The sequence below is a fragment of the Pseudoliparis swirei genome, chromosome 5 (genome assembly GCF_029220125.1).
Source record: "Pseudoliparis swirei isolate HS2019 ecotype Mariana Trench chromosome 5, NWPU_hadal_v1, whole genome shotgun sequence".
NCBI classification, from domain to species: Eukaryota; Metazoa; Chordata; class Actinopteri; order Perciformes; family Liparidae; genus Pseudoliparis; species Pseudoliparis swirei.
In genome coordinates, this window is record NC_079392.1 from 8,958,206 (window position 1) to 8,978,771 (window position 20,566).

At 44.8% G+C, this 20,566-nt stretch overlaps 1 protein-coding gene across 2 annotated transcripts in view; it reads left to right on the top strand.

Moving 5' to 3' along the window:
• Positions 1 to 259: 259 nt before the first annotated feature.
• adcy1a (adenylate cyclase 1a) overlaps positions 260 to 20,566 on the top strand; it is a 41,192-nt gene continuing 20,885 nt past the window's right edge. For both annotated transcript variants that reach the window (XM_056414692.1, XM_056414693.1), the window contains exons 1-6: positions 260 to 874; positions 2,116 to 2,265; positions 4,795 to 4,913; positions 9,049 to 9,160; positions 17,520 to 17,647; positions 19,880 to 20,038. In XM_056414692.1, the coding sequence (XP_056270667.1) occupies positions 260 to 874; positions 2,116 to 2,265; positions 4,795 to 4,913; positions 9,049 to 9,160; positions 17,520 to 17,647; positions 19,880 to 20,038 (1,283 nt within the window). The remainder of the gene's footprint in view (positions 875 to 2,115; positions 2,266 to 4,794; positions 4,914 to 9,048; positions 9,161 to 17,519; positions 17,648 to 19,879; positions 20,039 to 20,566) is intronic.

Here is a 20,566-nt window from a genome sequence, read left to right on the forward strand (position 1 = left end):
GAGAGAGAGAGAGAGAAAGCTTAGAACGAGGCGTGCTGCACATTGGTCGGGCTACTTTTCTGACGACGCACCAACAATCGTCAACCTGTGGATAGGTCGCCCGCGGTGCTCTGTTCCCTCCACTGCCACCCTCTCCCCTCTGACACCGTGCCCGACCCTCGGACATCCAGGACGCATGAACTGGGAGAGGGTGCCGGTTTGATTCCAGACCGGAGAAGAGGAACCGAAAAGTTGAGGGTTCGTGCGCCAACCCCGCTTCATGAATGGCCGGAACATGGAGGAGAAGCCATTGGAAAGAGTCAAGACCCGGCGGAGGAAGGGTCACTGCCCGTCCGGTCCACCCCTGGGCGCCCTAACCTGCGAGGACGAGTTCAACAGCCAGGAGCTGGAGGCTCTCTTCCAGAACTACAACCTGAAGCTTGAGCAGACCGCCACCCTCAAAGCGCTGGCGGTGCTCATCGTGGCTGCGTCGTCGCTGTCCCTGGTGGAGCTGCTGTCCAGTTCGCATCTCACGTTGTCCAAGGGCTCGTACCCGGTGCACTGTGTGGTGTTCCTGTCGCTGTTCATCGTCACCAACGTCAAATACCAACAGGTGACGCAGCTGCAGCAAATAGCTAAGCTGGCCCTGCTGTTCAGCTTCACCTTTGCGCTCCTCTGCTGTCCGTTCCCGCTGGCGCTCGGCACGTCGGAGCTGCTGCGCGCCGCTGCCCCTGAGCAAGGCGTGTGGCAGCTCATGCTGGTCACCCTCGTGGCTTACGTGCTGCTGCCGGTGCGGACCCTGCTGGCTGTGTTGTTCGGGCTGATGCTGGCTACATCTCACTTCATTGTCATAGCGACGTCGTTCACGGGAAGGAAACAGAAACTGTGGAGACCGGTAAGTGTGCACCGTGCATCCTGGTCAGCTCTGAAGTCACTCGACCAACTTTGCTTGACTTGTGCTTTCTAGTCAACAGTTCACTCAAGCACTAAGTCCAAGTGCCCTTGAGCAACTTCTCCGGTGTAGAAGACAGTTAGTGGGAATATCCAAGCTCGGCGTAAATGTAGAAGGTGATGCTAAACAACATGGTTACGCATCCGACTTTCCTTGAGAAGAAAAGGTTAATAAAAAAAACAGTGATCAATATACATTGACAGCAAGCAGAGAGTTTCACTTCAGCGCACCTCAGTCAAGCAGGCGAGGAGCTGTCCAGCTGCCGGTGCTGAAACAGGCTCCTGCAGAGCCATTGCACACACCACTTTGTGCTTATTCTTGGCTGCTCCTCGTACCCCACATTGTAGATTGAAGTAAGCATTTTTGTCTAATTATTTTTTGTGGCGAATATGTTATATTCGGAGTTACGTCATCTTGATATTTCTGGTCTTATAAAACACTAGTTCCCAACTGTTTTGGCCTGTAACCCCAATATGTTCTACTTGCGTCCCCATCTCATGTGACAGATTGCATTGAATAGTGTGTGACCAGTTCCGCCAATTACTAATTGTTCTGGCTCAAATTGCTTGGTTTGACATTTTGGTGTCTTTAAAATGTAAACTAATCCAGAGAATCCACAAGAAAAAAAAGTGGATTAGAAAAAAGTATGTAAAGTCCCTTTGCAAGAATCCAGATCCTTTGGCTGGGATGGACTGTGCTGTGTGTTGGTTTTTCTCGAATGTGAAGTGGATCGAGGTCTTATTTTATTTAATGAGATGGTGTGTCGTGTCATCCATCTTGCTGTGATGGATTAGCATGTGACCTTTAACCTCTGACCTCTTAGGAATCAATATCACCAACTGGTTACAGAGTTCATCCTCAAAATGTAATGTTTGGCACGACCAATAGTTTCAAATCATCAATAAATAATGTACTGTCTCTGCCAGCCATGCAATTTTGGCTTTTTGTTTCTTTAAGTCCCACCCGCCGTGTGATTCATGTTGTAATCAATGTGCTGACCTGGAGGTTCACCATGTAATCCATCCTATGGATTAATCAAGGATTGTGGAGTGTAATCCAGCTAGGATGTATGACTGCACACAGAAATGCACATATGGACATGTGTGTTCCCTCCGGCTCACGTGCAGTACTGTATGTAGATGCCGCCAGCTTCGTTTGACGTGTCTGTTCTTGTTTGTGTGCAGCTGGTGGCCAACGCGGTGCTGTTCACCAGCGTAAACTTGTCGGGGGTGTTTGTGAGGATTCTCACCGAGCGCACCCAGAGGAAAGTCTTCCTGCAAGCCCGCGACAGCATCGAGGCGAGGCTGCGACTGGAGGATGAGAATGAGAAGCAGGTGCATTTGCACAAACACACACACATGCACAGATAGACAGGAAGCAGAGAGGACGATGACATTGCGTCCACACATTTAACCTCGTCCCCAGCTCATATGTTCATAAGATTAGAATTATCATTTTTATTTTGTTAAGGTTTCAGGTGCCAATGTATTCTTACAACTTGCCCACAGGCAGTAACTATGACAGCGGCTATTTAAGGAAGGAACCATTTCTGTGGCATATGCACCAGAGCCACACGTTTCACCCCCTCTGCGCGCACCTACGTGGAGCGTCACAAAAGAACAATCAGGCAACTTTACACAGAAACACTTTGTTATGCATCCTCCCCACCTGCCACGAAACCAACCTACACCAGTTAAATTAATTATCCGATGTAAGTAATATGCCTCTATACACATTTCACCTTCGTTATGCACAACCCCGGTGAGCACATACGCACACTTAGCAGCTGTGCTTTGTAGATTAGATGATGATATGCTGTGTTTTACGCAGCAGTAACAGGCTCCCTTCTGACAGGTAATTACATAAGCAGATTGCTTTCTTCTTCTCCCCGCCCCAGTAGTCAAGTAAAGGTCACAGTTTATCTGGGAGAGTGGAACACACACAGACCCCTGATTGGGATCTATCAACAGGCGGCAACCAGGCCGCAACCAGGCTGCTGCAGCTGCCCACCGGCAAACAGCTCGGATTTGAATTTCACGAATCAAACAGGTCTCTGTGCACTCGGGCTCTTGAGTGGGATCCATACGCTGTATTGATTCTTCAACATGCGTATGGCTGCGTGCTGTGCGTTTGGCTGGCAAATTGACTTCTCAGTTTAATAGTAAGCTCAGAGCGCAGAGGAGATGCGTATTTCCTCCATACGAGACGCGTTCAGGAGCAGCACACGCACCGTTCAAAATGTGACATTGCTCAAAAAGGGATATTATTACATTTCTTTACTTTTACAAGTTATTTAAAAATGTAAGCATTAAAGATCATTCTTGGCCACAATAATAGTCCCATCTCATGGTCCACCTCGATGGATGAACGTTTCAGGAAAGAGGTAGTATGGTGGACCCTGACTTGGGTTTGGTTTGTCAATCAACTATTTTGCAAAACAAAAATGAAAAAAGCAAAAACAAGTAAAATGAACATCATCTGATCTGATCATTTAAACAATTGGTTTAGCTTATGCCATAACATTGGTCAAGGATTAGTCAAAGGCCATGCCCATCCAGCCACCTCTCTTCTCTGGGATGTTCAAGAAAGTTAAGAAAAACTAAACATAACTCCGTTGTTAAAAATATCTCTACTCAAAGTCCTGGCTTTTTTCAGAACGTTCAATAACATCTCATTCTTTGTCTTGATCAGTTGTCAGGAAGTGACCTCCGTTGGGAACTCCTGTATTTGTTGTGTTATCACATTTATTGGCATTTCTTTTACACTGTGTTGGATTCCTTTAGTTCAGTGTGCATTGCAAAGATGTAGAGTTTTTGTGGGAATTCCCCTTGAATGGATCTGGAGGGCAGAGAATGTGAGCCAGTGGTTCATTAATAAACCACTATGAGGAGAGCCACACAGAGCACACAGGGAATTAAGTCGAGGGCAGATCAGAGAAATGGGAATTATAACACATTTAGGGAGGAGGAACGGAAGAGATTAATGAAGCAGAGATTAAAACAACCACCCCTTCACACTCTGGTACCATGACTTTTACACCTGACACAAGTGTGTATGAGAGAAACACTTATGAACACACCCACTTTCATACACAGCCTCCAGCAGGAAGTGTGATGGCTGTTTCTAGTATAGTTTTAGATGTGTGAATGGATGTGTATTGTGAAGCAGTGCCGGATGGAGACACAGGAGAGCCCCGGCTGCTTCTACTAAACCTGCCTCTCGACAGCTGTTCAGCGAAGCCGCCTGATGATTCATTGTGCATTCATAACCATTTGACGTCTTGCGAGAGTTTCAAGAGTTGCCGCTGCAACTGAGACGTTTCACTCACACGCAAAACAAAAACATGCTGATGCGTGAGCTTGAAAAATAACCCTATGTAGTTACAGCTCCTCAATATAGTTGATAAAAATAGAAATACATTTTCTGTTGATGAATCATTCAAACTATATTTCAGTTATCAAAGGGATAATCCTCACATGTAAGGTTGTTGGAACTGACACATGTTTTGAAATGTTGCTTCTCAAAATGCTTTTATAATGATTAATAATAATAATAATTATGGATTCCAAAAATGTGACGCAGATTCCATTATCCAAACCAGATTGGAGACCGAACCCCGGGCCCCTCTTGGTGTGAGGTGCCAGTGCAGCCTGTCGCTGATTCACTCTGTCTTTTCTTGTGTGTCTTTTTGTAATTCTGTTTACGCCCGAGCAAAAAGCTAAATTTGACTGCTTACACCTGCGTCAGTACAAACATACGGTACATACACTCATCTCCTCCCAGTTCAAAATCCTCATGCTGCCTCTTCTTCTGTTTTACCCCCCCATCACCCTTCCCTCACCCGCCTTCTCCCCATTCCTCAGGAACGTCTGCTAATGAGCTTACTGCCCAGGAATGTTGCCATGGAGATGAAGGAGGACTTCCTGAAGCCGCCTGAACGGCTATTTCACAAGATCTACATCCAACGTCATGACAATGTCAGGTACGAGTGTGTCATGACAACTGTGGGCCGCAGAGGTGTGCGGAGGGGCCAGAGGGTTTTGATCCAAAAGTCACCTGCTCTGCTGACGCCGAGGAGACCAATTAAAGTTAGCCAGTTGTGCAGACGCAATCAAACTACGCAAAGGCTAGAAAGAGGAAAGGGACACAGCACTGTTGCCACCACCGACAGACGACAGAAAAAGCTCCCCAGCCATTGTGTGTTAACCAAAGCAGTGACTGCAATATCATTTATTCATTGTTTTATTAAAAGCTATTTTATCAACTTAAGGTTCATTTACTACCAGTGAAATTATCTGTGAGATGCAAATTAATATCTTTCATTGTTTTGTGACAAACTGATAAGACGTCTGTCGGGGATATTTTACCACTAAGTTTTCCATTTTCACCAAAATGCACTGATGAAACAGGCGACACATGTTGAGCAGAAACAGCTTTGTGGCTGAACCAAAGTTAAATAACACATTTTCGGGTTGCAGCAGGCAGCTGTTGTCAGCGTGTAGACACACCTATAGAACACACTTTCTGATTCTAGCACCTCAAATGCAAGGTCTTACTGCTTCTCTGCGTTTATATACATACCGATGATTTGGACTGTTGATCAGATGAAACATTCAATTTGAAGACGTTACTTTTGGCTCTGGAAAAATCAGCATTTTTCATTATTTTCTGACATCGTGAAGACCAAAACATTTATTGAATACAAACTAATTGACCACTTGATGAAAACGTTCACAGGGTCTCGTTTTGCTGATTCATCCCAGTTCTATATCACTGTCCACTAAGTTGAATCTCTTTGGTGTTTTTGACAGCTAAATGCACACAAACAAGACATTTGAAGACCTTCCCTTTGGTTCTGAGGACTACATGTCCATCTTTAAAATGTTTATAAAAGAAAAGAACAAATCAGTTGTTGTTAAAAACATAAAAAATTGAAACAATCATTTCCCCCTCTAAATTCCATCAGCCTTTTCCGCAGCCACGTCTATTGCAATTATAATGAGGAAAATATTAGAGAGCGTGAGAACCTGGCAAGGTGAGCTTATTACTTTCCCAACGTGCCCGGAAAAGAGACATGGAGAGCTGTGTCAGTGCTGCTGAGTGCGGGAGTGTGGGGGTCAAGAGACAGTCCTCTCTCCGCCTCTCTCTCTGTCTGTCTATCCGCTCGGCTCCCCCACAAAGTTCGGGAACATTGGCGCTCGTTCACCCGCCTTGCGGGTGTTGAGCTGGCATACGGCCAAACATCACACTGCTGCACCCAGCGAGCCAGCTCCCGCCCGTCTCCAGGGAGCCGCTGCAAACAAAGACCCACAGGGAAGAAAAAAAAAAAAATCACCATTAGTCCATTGAGCAAGGACATGACATCTCCCGGATATGGCCCCCCCCTTTGATGTGGCCCCTGAGAATGTTTGATCCCACACCTATTTCGCTGTGCTCTCCCCCTCCCCCGCCCTCCTCTCGCCTTCTCCTCCACCGGCACGACCTGCAGAACAGCGCCATTCAAAGCCAAATCACACAACAGAGCTCTTCTGTGGCGCAGCTGTCTTGATCTCGGCTTTGCATACATCAAGCTCCTGAGTCCTGAGCAACTCTACTGCTCTGCCAAAAAGAGCATAGCAACTCATTCACAATCACGAGGAAGGGCCCTCTTTGTGCTGCTAAAGCTGGTTATCGAATCTCGGCAAGTATTGGGCGCTGACCAGAAATGTTCCCCTCAACGAGTCTCAAAAGTACTGAAAGCTGGTGTTGAAGTTCTGGTCAGCTCCATTTTGTTGGCTTATACTTTCAAGGTTTACAAATTATAGGAATTATTTGCCATTTTTTAGACTAAGTTATTGAGGCAAACTTCATGTACGTTTACTAGTTGTTGGACAACATTTAGGGAGACTGTTGTCACAAGAAGAAAGCTGATGGGAATACCATTTGCTTGTCACGGGGTGAGGCTCAGATGCAGAAAGACAGGCTGGACTCCACGTTTTAGTGAAACGAAAAACACTATTTCGGAACAAGGTCAAACATAAAAACTCTGGCTTGAAAGGAACTACAAAAAACCCTAGGAATCACCATGGGAACAAAGACTAAGAGTGAGACATCGAAACAGAGACACTACGAGACTGAGATAAAGACAACAAACCGACAGGAGACAAGGGAAAGAGTGGCACAATATATAGGGGGGAAAACACAGGTGTACAGCATGTGGCAATCAGGGAGACAGGAGAGTGGCTGAGGGCAGGTGAAGGGAATTAACCAATCAAGGAGAAGGAGGAGTGGCTGAGGGCAGGTGAAAGGAATAAACCAATCAAGACAGAGGACATACAGAGAAGAAACAGAGGAGACATAGAGGAGACACATAGGAGAAAAGAAACAGGGCGTTACATTGCTTGCCATTGCAAGTATTTGGTCCTAAGCTAATGTACTGGACACATTCATATTTTGACCTGATGATGGCATGAGATGAAAAGTGAATGGATCGCCAGAGTGGTTACACTTGATCCTTTGAAGGACATACTGTACATGTCTGTACACCATGTTGTGATTTTCATTGAAATTGTTATTGAGGCATTCCCAGGCGGCAATCTACATTTCTGCCACGTTAATCCGAGGCAGACGCATCTTAAAACGTCTTTAATAAAGCATGATGTTCATTGTGTAAATTAGTTAAGAGTAAAATATTTTTGCACGTCATACATTTATATATATACAGGACTGTCTCAGAAAATTAGAATATTGTGATGAAGTTCTTTATTTTCTGTAATGCAATTAAAAAAACAAAAATGTCATGCATTCTGGATTCATTACAAATCAACTGAAATATTGCAAGCCTTTTATTCTTTTAATATTGCTGATTATGGCTTACAGCTTAAGAAAACTCTAAAATCCTATCTCATAAAATTTTAATATTTCCTCAGACCAAGTAAAAAAAAAGATTTATAACAGCTGAGTGTTTGTCAAGGCTCAGGAAACCCTTGCAGGTGTTTCGAGTTAATTAGACAATTCAAGTGATTTGTTTAATACCCTACTAGTATACTTTTTCATGATATTCTAATATTTAGAGATAGGATATTTGAGTTTTCTTAAGCTGTAAGCCATAATCAGCAATATTAAAAGAATAAAAGGCTTGCAATATTTCAGTTGATTTGTAATGAATCCAGAATGCATGACATTTTTGTTTTTTTAATTGCATTGCAGAAAATAAAGAACTTCATCACAATATTCTAATTTTCTGAGACAGTCCTGTATATATAATGTCAGCTGGGATTGGCTCCTGCACCCCGCGATGCTAATAAAAGGATAAGCGGTTTGGAGAATGGAATGGAATATATACTTTTTTTTGTAGAGTAATTTGTACACACATTTTGTGTCTCCTTTATCAGATCAACCTTATTTTCTAGGGAAATTATCAGAGTAAAACATCCAAACAGTGTTGTTTTGGTCTCATATCCACAACCATTTTATGACATTTGTTCATCATGCTCTCCACACAGCTCTATCTCGTATGCCTCTCCTCCACTGGAGGCAGTCATATTTTTTTGGACTGAGAGTCAATAAGATTCATAACACTTTATTGCCATCTGGCCGTTCAGCAAATGAATGAGTGGCTGAGTAGCTTTCAAAACCTTCTTCATCCCCATTACAGCAGCTATCAGCAGGCATTTGAGCTCTACTGATTTAGTGGTTGACCTGAAAGATGCTTTTACTTATCAGGGATTAGATTATGGTGTTCTTACTTCACTTTCAAACTCTATTAGCCAATTTCTCTGCTGCGGTGTGATCTGGGTATCAAAAATACTTGTCAGTGGTTAGCAGGTCTGTCTTTCAATCAGGGGGTTGGTGGTTCAATCCCCACCCTAGTTGGTGTGTCCTTGAGCAAGACACTTAACCCTGAATAGCTCTGTCTACGTTGTATACATATAACATGATTGTAAGTTGCTTTGGATAAAAGCATCAGCTAAATGAAATGTAATGTCAATTTAGCCTCTCTGCTTCTGTCGGATGTATTTGATAAGTGTTCTGAAAATTGCAAAGTGTTTCCTTCCTGGAGAAATCAAGGAAATCAGCTTCAGGACATGGAGAGCTCTTCAAATCAGACTATAATTTGTCTTTCTCTCTCCTGACAGCATCCTGTTTGCAGACATTGTGGGTTTCACCAGCTTGGCCTCTCAGTGCACTGCTCAGGAACTGGTCAAACTGCTCAACGAACTCTTTGGGAAGTTTGATGAGCTGGCTACAGTAAGTGCTCTCCCTTACCCTCAAAGCTGCCCCTCAGATCAAGAGGGAAATGATGCAAAGAAAAAATGATTCTCAGGAATAATTGATAGATCTCCTATAAATGGTCCTCATGTATACCCATATACAGGTGGTCATCACAACATGGTCAAGTTTAAAGGGGACATATAATGAATAAACTAGCACTCGTGAACATTAGTTGTTAATGAGACATTTTGTGGGCTACTCAGATCATAAAACATGATAAAATAAGCCTTTTAGATTGGGCTCTGCTTCCTATGTTGCATGCAGGTTTGTTAGGATGAATCCAACACCTTTGCAAAGAAGTGCCATATTTTTCTAGATAGCCAATCAGAGCAGACTGGGTTTTTACAGGAAGGGGGGCTTAAAATGACAGGCGTTAATGGGGAGCTTAACAGACAGATGTTGTATGCAGATATATTCAGACAGAAGCTAGATGTGCAACAGTGAGCTGAAGTGGACTGCAAAGTTTAGCAAGCAACCCTTTCACATTACACACATGTATTGTGTTTACATCCATACATTCTAATTAAAGCAGCTTTAATGTGGGTATTAAAGATTTATGAGGACACGTACCAAAGTATAACATAACCTGTCAGTGTTTTCTGATGAGCACAGTATGTCATAATGTTAACAGACTTTGTCAGGCATCTAAAGATGTTGTATGTGTGTTATTACTCCAGTTTCCTGAAACTTACTTACTTTGTGTCTAAAATTCAATTAAATTTTTCTTCTGTTATTTTCTTTTTGTATATATTTAATGAGCGTTGTTGGAGGCATTCAATAGATAACTTATCAGGTGATGAATATGCTGATATATATTATATCGGCAATTTTTTGTGTATTCGGTCTTGGTCTCGCATTCAGCAGGGCGCAACTTCCAAAGAAAGTGGGTCAATATAAATCATACCTTCTGCTATGAAATGATGTCATTGAGCCATCACAGTGAGGAGGCAGGCTGGCAGCAAGTGACACCAAACAGTTGGTCGGCCTGTTGTTTCTCTGTCACGAAAAGCCTGCAAGAAAAGGACATGTATTAATTAGTCTTGGAGCTTATTTATTATGCAAAGGCATATACAGTATAGGTACAATATTGAAATTAAAGCTGTACAGGCTGACAGACGAGGAGGATGAGGAGGAGATGAAGGTCAAGTAGGAACCTGGAGAGCGGGTGTCACGACTCGTGTGTAGACCCAAATGCACCCTCGACTCCAGGGATCCTTCGAACTTATATTCCACACTCTGGAAACGGCAGGCAGAGTATCAACAGGACGAAGGGCTGGTAGGTTCTCGGGGAGTTGGACTAGCGGGTTAACCAGGGACGGCGACAGGACAGAGTATCAACACGACGAAGGGCTGGTAGGTTCACAGGGAGTCGGACTAGCGGGTTAACCAGGGACAGGCAGGGTCGGCGACAGGAAATCCGTCGAGAAACAAGTGCTGGAGAGTCTGGCATAGAAAAGGAAGAACAATCTGGCAAGGTGTGTGTGTGAGGCAGGAGACTATATAGGGATTTGATTAGTAATCAAAGACAGGTGTGTGAACAGGTGAAGGAAGTCAGACTGACGAGGTGGGAGTGACTGAACCACAGAGTGAGGAGCTGAACTGTGACAACAGGTGTGTGAACAGGTGAAGAGAGTTAGACTGACGATGGGGAGTGAGGAGGGTGTGGAGCTGAAACTGTGACAGCGGGAGAGATGACTGAACCGATTTTTAGACAGATGGGAGATAATGACTAAGGAAGAGTGTTGTGTGTGTGTGTGTGTATGATAGAGAGAGAGAGAGCAATATTTGGAGTACTACACTTGATAAAGACAGAATGTATGGTAGCACACACAATGCAATTTATGTTAGTAAGCCTGTGTAGCATTGTTTTCCGGGTAAAAAGATTACGTGTTAGGTTATCTACTGTTACATTAATGCCGCATGAGACACACACACACACACACACACACATTTCCCCGATATTTCTCTGAGCAAAACTCCACGTATGAAGGTCGTGACTTGTGGAAAGCCCTGGAAAAAGCCAGTAACTCCTTGAGTTAAAGGGACAGTGTGTATACTTTACTATTTTATTGGCAGATATTGAATATAAATAATATTCATGACTATATTTTAATCAGTATGTAACCATCCAAGACTAAGAACCGTAATGTTTTCGCTTGCTTGAAGAGAACCACGTGGAGTAAAGATCACTCAAGTTGACGGCCACTCGGATTTCTACTGTACCTGCAATCAAATAGTTAATCGAACGGTTACATTTAAACACAACTTATTTAGGGTACAGTGTATATTGCGTGTATTTATTATCCTAAAATTCTGTCAACAAGATTAAAGCGTTTCGGTACCACCTAGCATTTGTGGTTATCAAGTGCAGCCCACCCTTAAAGTCCCCTTTCACCGAAATGGCGTGATACCTGCAGTAACAAAGCAGAGAGTGTGTCAACTAAAATGAGAGAGTTTAGCTTTGTAAATGATTATGTTGTGATCATCAGATAGATCTCATAAGGATTGGAAGTGCTGAGCGTTTAATGCGAATATGATGATCAATTACTGACCAGAAAGGCCAATAATTGATCATCACATTCGCAAAAAAAAAACGCTCAGCATGCCACTCGTCTATCTGCTACCAGGCCAGGAGATGTCTTTACACAGTTTACTCCCGCCTCCTACACATACACACATACACATATGCATACACAAAAGTCACATGATCAGCATGATTATCCCTCTTGAGTTAATTTTGCATCTCAGCAATCAGTCATGGCTTAACACGGGGTGAGAAGGACAGAAAGGTGTGTGTGTGTGTGTGGGGGGGGGGGGGGGGGGGGGGAGAGCAAGATACAAAGTAATATGTGGCATGCTATAAGTGTGCCAGTGCTCAGAAAGCCATTATACGGAACTCCTCTGATGAGGATATATAGTGTGTGTGTGTGTGTGTGTGTGTGTGTGTGTGTGTGCGTGTGTGTGTGTGCGTGTGTGTGCGTGTGTGTGTAGCTGCATCCTAATTGAGATTTATACCCTGTCGTGTTATCGAGGGAGAAATTCACTTTCAAACCGGCTCTGTCACAGCAACTGAACCCGTCTGACTGCCGATTGCTACACAACACATTTATTCCCAGGAGGTTCACCCTAACTCAACCACGACAGGCGTACACCGAACTTAACCCTCACCTTCGCCGTACCATGTTGAAATGAATCAAACCAAATTGATGCCACAGATTCTGCCCCCAATTAGACAAAACGTCAATGATCGGCTGGTTAAAAATCTAAAATATGTCTCCGTAAACGCACACCGATAACTTTCTCCTTAGACAAGGTTTCCTGTCAGCTGATCATTTCAATCTCATTTCTGTTCTCACATACACTGTATACACATACCCCCCCCCCCACACACACACACACACAAACACAGATTTAGATTCCTAGCGCTGGGATAATCATTCACGTTCTGAATCCTCATATCCTCCCACGCCAGCTTCTTTCTGCTCCCATGAGCAAAAAAACAGAGCACCCCGTCTCCTCTCTTCTCATCTCCGCCTCTAACCCTGCAGTTGTTATGAATTCTCTATATTCTAAGTGTGTGTGTGTTTGTGTGTGTGTGTGTTTGTGTTTGTCTCTCAGAGGCTTGCCTGCAGGCTAAGCTTTGTAGGGTATACCATTACGATTTTCTGATGACTGTGAGCGATACAGCACCAAACGGAAACCCTGTGTGTGTGCAACAAAACCAAAGTACCTGTACTGTATGTTTGCATGTACCCATGCTGCTGTTTGGGCTTTTTTTTTACAGCTATGTTTGTTTGTGTGTTCGTGTGTCATTGGTGTGTGTGTGTGTGTGTGTGTATACAAGTATTCTTGTCATCGTTGCGGAGTTTGTGCACAATGTGCGCTGTGACAAATAGTTGATCTGTCTGGGAATGTTACATTACATTACATGTCATTTAGCCGACGCTTTTATCCAAAGCGACTTACAATAAGTGCATTTCAACCTAGAGTACAAACTAAAAACAACAAGAATACAGGAAGTAACATTTCCTCAACATAGTCGAACTACAAAAGTACCATAAGTAAGTGCTATTTAAGTGCCACTGAAGTGCAAATCTGTGTTTTAATCCAGATATAGTCGGAAAAGGTGTGTTTTCAGTCTCCGACGGAAGATGTAGAGACTTTCTGCTGTCCTGATGTCAGTGGGGAGCTCGTTCCACCACTGAGGAGCCAGGACAGCAAACAGTCTGGATTTCGAGTGATTAGCTCGAGGTGCAGGAGTCACAAGTCGGTTGGCTGTTGCCGAGCGGAGCGAACGTGCCGGGGTGTACGGTGTGACCATATCCCGGATGTAGACGGGCCCGATCCGTTCAGAGCACGGTACGCCAGAACCAGTGTTTTGAAGCGGATGCGAGCAGCCACCGGTAACCAGTGAAGAGAGCGGAGGAGCGGAGTGGTGTGGGTGAATTTCGGGAGACTGAAGACCAGTCGAGCTGCTGCATTCTGGATGAGCTGCAGAGGTCGGATGGCCTTAGCAGGTAGACCAGCCAGGAGGGAGTTGCAGTAGTCAAGGCGTGAAATGACCAGAGCCTGGATCAGAACCTGCGCCGCCTTCTGAGTAAGAAGAGGCCGTATTCTCCTGATGTTGTGCAGCATGTACCTACAGGAACGCGTTGTCGCAGTGATGTTGGCCGTCAGGGAGTTGACTGTCGAGTGTCACCCCGAGGTTCCTGGCAGTCAGGGTAGGGGCCAATACAGAGCTGTTGAAGGTGGTAGTCAGGTCATGGGTGGGGGAGCCTTTCCCTGGAAGGAATAGTAGCTCGGTCTTGTCAGGGTTGATTTTCAGATGGTGAGCAGACATCCACTGAGAGATGTCAGTCAGACAGGCAGAGATTCGCGCCGCCACCCGTGTTTCGGACGGTGGAAACGAGAAGATCAGTTGGGTGTCATCGGCATAGCTATGGTAGGAGAAGCCATGCGAACGAATGACAGAGCCGAGAGAATTTGTGTACAGAGAGAAGAGGAGGGGACCCAGGACAGAGCCTTGAGGAACCCCAGTAGTGAGAGGACAAGGATCAGACACATATCCTCTCCAAGTTACCCGGTAGGTGCGGTCTTTAAGGTAGGAAGAGAAAAGAGCGAGTGCAGTGCCTGAGATCCCCAGGTCCTGAAGAGAAGAGATCAGGATCTGGTGGTTCACGGTGTCAAATGCTGCAGAAAGGTCGAGAAGGATAAGGACAGAGGAGAGAGATGCTGCTCTAGCAGTGTGAAGCTGCTCAGAGACAGCAAGGAGGGCCGTCTCTGTCGAGTGGCCGGCCTTGAATCCAGACTGGTGAGGGTCAAGAAGGTTGTTACTGTGGAGATAGGAGGACACTTGGCTCAAGATAGCTCGCTCCAGAGTTTTGGAGAGAAAAGGAAGAAGAGAGACCGGTCTGTAGTTGCTGACTTCAGACGGGTCGAGCGTGGGTTTCTTCAGGAGAGGGCTGACTCTCGCCTCCTTCAGAGAGTTGGGGAAACAACCAGTTGAGAGGGAGCTGTTAATAAGATGGGTGAGGAAGGACAGAAGATCAGGAGCAATAGCCTGGAGAATGGGAGACGGGACGGAGTCAAGGGCGCAGGTGGTCGGTCGAGCGGAGGTCACCAAGCTAAGAACTTGATTGGGAGACAGGGGGGTGAAAGAGGAAAGAGAGGGGGATGAAGAAGTTAGTGTTGGTGAGGCGATAGAAGATGGATTAGTAAAGGAGGAGCGTATGTCGTCTATCTTGTTTGTAAAGTAGTCGACAAAGTGGCTCGGCAAAAGGGTGGAAGGAGGAGGGGCCAGGGGGGATCAAGGAGGTTGGAGAAGATAGAGAAGAGTTTTTTGGGGTTAGAGAAGGAAGACTGAATTTTGGTCAGGTAGAACGAGCTTTTGGCTGCAGAGATAGAGGTAGAGAATGAGGAGAGGAGAGATTGATAGAAGAGCAGGTCTTCCGCTTGATTCGATTTGCGCCATTTTCTTTCCGTCGCTCGCAGGGTGGCTCTCTCGGCGCACCGAGTCCGACAACCACGGAGCCGGAGAGGATTTCGAACCGGTCGTGTCTTAAAAGGACAAAGAGAATCAAGAGATGAAGACAGGGAAGAGAGGAGAGTGTCTGCGGCAGAGTTAGGCTGCATGAGTGAGAAGCAGTCAGTTGAGGTAGAGCAGATAGGACAGAGGAGGCCAGAGAGGAGGGGCAGAGGGTGCGAATGTTGCGGCGTACAGGTGCAGAGTCTGTAGATATGGGTGGGTTGTCAGTACCAGAGAGCGAGAGAGAGTAAGAGATGAAGAAGTGGTCAGAGACATGGAGAGGAGTCACAGTGAGGTTAGAGGTAGAGCAGTTTCTTGTGAAAATGTAGTCAAGGTGGTTGCCGGCTTTGTGAGTGGGAGGGGAGGGACTGAGTGAGAGGTTAAAGGAAGACAATAAGAGTAAGAGATCACATGACTTCTCTGTCTGGATGTTGAAGTCACCCAGAAGGATGAGCGGGGGGCCGTGTTCCGCGAAGTTCGATAGGAGGACGTCTAGCTCTTCCAAGAAATCTCCCAAAGAACCAGGGGGACGGTAGAGAACAACAATGTGAAGTTGAACCGGATGAGTAACGGTCACAGCATGAAACTCAAAAGTCAGTGGGATAAAGAGTGGAAGCGGGTAGGGAGCGAAACACCATGTGGGTGAGATGAGTAAACCTGTACCTCCACCCCGACCAGAGGGTCTGGGTGTGTGGCTGAAGGAGAAGGCAGAGGAGAGAGCAGCCGGGGTAGACGTGTTGTCTGCTGTGATCCAGGTCTCAGTGAGAGCCAGGAAGTCAAGCGACTGCTCCACAGCAAAGCCAGAGATGAAGTCGGCCTTGCGGTTGGCTGACTGACAGTTCCAGAGGCCTCCTGTGACCAGGTGCTGGGTGTGAGTAGAACGGGTAGGAAGGATAACAGAGGAGGGGTTCCGGTACATGAATGAACGAGTCCTATAGTAACTACGAGTAGAGATACGCACAGGTATGGAAAAGACACACATATTCACAAAATGGGGAAAAGACTCATCCACCCCCGAAGACTCCAACGGAAGACTCCTATGTCTTTGTCCTCCGAGTCTCGACTCCAACGGAAGACTCCTATGTCTTTGTCCTCCGAGTCTTCATCCGATGAGTCACGCGAAAAACCCCATCCGGTTATGAGCCCAAGTTAGTGCCAATTACCTCCAGCCGCGTTGACACCGCCCCTTGGCTTTTGGTATTCAAATGGCACTCTATAGAAACCAGGTGATGATCGCTCATCCAATCAGTGAAGATTCAGGTGTCGGAACACAGGACACACCTCTCTACCAAAACAACTCCTTAAAACAGGACAAACTAACAATCTAGCAGCCTTAAACGACAAATACAACAGTAACTTTAGCAGATAAAACTAGTTTAAAGAAGATACTTAGCAGGATCCAAGTAGTCAGTAGTCTCGCCTCACAGGTAGAAAATGCACACTTGTGTGGGCGGGATTCTACTTCAAGAACATGTCAGAGCAATTAGAGTTGGCCTCAACTGGAAACATACACATGGCTGCACACACATCGGATTTGCATGAGCAGAGATGAATCCACAGTCTGTCCAGTCAGATATCACGTAACAGGAGTAAAAGTACCAACTTTCAGCTGTGACATGTAGAAAATGGTCGACATCATGATTTCAAACCTTTGGCTTCTTTCCCAAGAGAAACCATTTGCAGTCGTCAAGTTCTGCTGTTCATCAGAGCAGCATGGGTTTGAAACAGCAATGCTATATGTTATATTAAGTAACTTGTGGCGAGGCATTAAAACAACAATAACACAATTGCAATCCAGATCCAAATACAAATCCAGAGAATTGTATCCTACAATCTATGATGCACTATTAGTTCTACTGTTTAAAACAAGACTTAGGAGTCTACAGCTATATATGCTCGTGGCACAGTGACGCTTTCAGCTAAATGCTAAATTATGCTCGCAATGTCAAGAGTAACATGTTTTGAACCACGTCCGACAACTTAGTTGTGTGTGTTAGCATGCTAATTAGCATTCTTTTTGCAGGTATTTGATGATCTTTAAACTACAGTGTTGGTAGAAATGACATTTCTGACCTTATGATGGTGCTTGAGGGACAACCATGGACTTGATTGTTGAGATATTTCAGTCTGGACCAAAGTGATGGACCAGCCGCCCGAATCACATTGCTAACCGAGCCATTAGCGTGGCTAAAAATCAGAGTGGCTACCACTTTAGTTCCCTCATTCAAACTAACATGTTCCACCTGACGGACTCTAATATGTTGTTTTAATTAACAATCTGTCCGTCTCTTTCTTTGTGTCCGTCTGCAGGAGAATCACTGCAGACGGATAAAGATCCTGGGGGACTGTTACTACTGTGTGTCAGGCCTGACCCAACCCAAGACAGACCACGCCCACTGCTGTGTGGAGATGGGTCTGGACATGATTGACACAATTGCGTGAGTCACGCACACCAACATAAACACACACACACACCTATGTCTTCTCCCGAACAGGCATCTGGGCGCCCACACATTTGTATGGGTCAACACACACGGTTTAATTATATCTGCATGGACACAATGGATTGAAACATTATTTTGGTTTCTGCTACCCCCAATAAGCTAGCGAATAAGTGGTTTTTCGGTGGTTCACAGCAAATAAAAGCTCTAAAAGTGTTGACAGAGCTAACAGGGGGGGGGGGGGGGGACAGTACGGTGGGCGCTACACTTCTGCGATGGGACGACGTGCAGCTAGACCAGCAGATGAGCTTGGATTACAACACTGAGAGGGAGAGCGACTTCATTCTCTGCTCCACTATCTTTACATCTTTACATCGGAGACAGCTGTTTGATGGTATATTAATGCTCTGAGAACCTGGAGAACCTGGAGAACCCTAAAGTAAAAGTAGTAGTGGCACAGTGTAGAAACAATCAAATGTTCAACATTCAAATGTTTGCTTAAGTAAAAGCATCAAAGTACTGGCATTAAAATGATTTCTACTTGAAGTCCCCGAAAATAAAAGTACATCATGTCGAATGTGTATATCACGTTATTGTTGCAGCTGGTAGAGATGGAGCTTATTTCAACGTGTGACTGTGTTTTCAGTTTGTTTGGACACAACACAACACCGGAGACATCCTGTAAGTCTTAATATTGATAACAGATATTCTACAAGCTGAGATACATCCAACTTGGGACACATTTGCAATCACAAGGACACACATGCTTACCCCAACCCCCCAGCTGCTTGTTGACTCACGCACACACACACGCACACACACACACACACACACACACACACAAACCCTTTACCTCATTTTCTTGTGTGAGTCCTCGCCTGTCATGTTCTCTCCCTGCTGCTCCGTCTGAGTGGATGGCTGCTGCTGTCGGAGTCCTTTATCTCAGAAGACAGGTTCTGCCTTACACACTCTTTCATCCGTCTCTATGTGTGTGTGTGTGTCCTCCTTCAGCCACATGTGTGGACCAAATGTTCTTTTCCGCCACCCTGTAAACACACACACACACACATTGTGGCTGACCTTTCACTGGTGATGCGTAGCTTTGTGTAGGGAGTCACTGGAGAGGAGAAGTCCTGCTCTACCCGCTGTGCACTCCATGAGCAGGTGAAGGTAGCATACACACGTTTCATTCATTCATTTTGAGGAGTTATAATAATAATAAGTCAACAGGCCACCAGCTCTCCAACCTGGAGTTCACAAATTGTATTTTGTGTGTTCAAAATGGGAAGTGGTTATTCCAGCTTCTTCAGTCAGGCCATCAGGCTGCTGAACAAGGACTGAGACCCTCATTAACACTACACACCAGAACATATTCTGTGAATATCTATATATATATATTATATATATATTATATATATAATATATTTACATTGTTTTATATATTTTTAGTCTGCTACTGCTGTTTGCACATAAGAATTTCCACATAGTAGTTCAAAGAGTTTAAGGCCTTTTGAAGAAGAAAAAGGAAACCAGAAACGACTTAGAGAGAGCGTATCTCCACCTAGGCGTTAAAACAAGTTTGATAATTTTTTTAATATACATTTGGTTCCAGTGCAGCATCAAAATAAGCAAAGTGATAAACAACGTCAGTATGCTGCCATGCTTACTCGCACAACGCTAAAACGCTGGTATTTAGCAGATGTTGTTTACCATGTTAGTTTAGTGTGTAAGCAAGCACACATTTTCTAAATAGTATAAAATATTAAGGACAATTGAGGCAGATCATTAGGTTTGCAGGAAAAAACAACGTGATCCGAGGTAACTTTAGGTAAAACCACTTAACTAAATAACTTAACAAGAACACCGGTCTCGTGGTTAGAGGTCCTGTGCTCACTGTTCATACTAAATCAATAACTCTGACTAAATGCATCGTACGGTCATTGAGATGTATTTCAGTCTGGTCCAAGGCAGAGGACGATGACCTGGATTCTCACACATTCCTGGATACACACCCGGTATCAGAGCAGCACCCTTAAACTAATACTTATTCTGTAATCCATTGCCTAAACGTCGACCAAGAGTGTGGGAACGTGCAACGGTTTTCGATATCCTGCTGACCAACAACCAAACAGAGAGAGAGATGAATAAACCACGCCACATGTTCAATTCTCTTGGTCTTGTTTTAGTTTTAGAGACTACATTTCTAATCCCCTCGGCCCCCATGTGCAGGTCGGTGGTGGAGGCGACGGAGGTGGATCTGAACATGCGCGTTGGTCTGCACACTGGACGGGTGCTGTGTGGTGTTCTGGGCCTCAGGAAGTGGCAGTATGACGTCTGGTCAAACGATGTCACACTGGCAAATGAGATGGAGGCTGGAGGGCTGCCTGGGTCAGTGCTGAGTCTACACCCACTAGAACTGGACTCTGAGCAGTCACAGCGCTAACACACACACACACCGCACACACACACACACCACGCACACGCACACACTATCCCAGCAACAGAGACATAATAAAGACTTAGAATGTATGCATTCAATCACAGTAGTATCAGATGGGGAAATGTTGTCCTTTTTTTATGATGAACTTGTCAATATGCCCGTCATAAAGTATAAGCATGACTTTATTATTGATTCAACAAATATAACAAATCTATTAATAAAAAAAACTAAATAATGATTTGAGCCACCTGACAGATTTGGTCCATTTTGCCACAGCCTTTACAGAAGCACATTGCATTTACCATAGGAAGAAAAACTGGATACATTATACTGTAATCGTGAAGCTGTATTATGATATACCATCTCTGTTATGACTTCATAATTACTAGATCTCTTTCTAATTGTGATGAGATCTGTATCATATAATTATGAGCTGGTTTTCAGCTCCAGACATTGTCGTTTAAACGAAGAGTTAA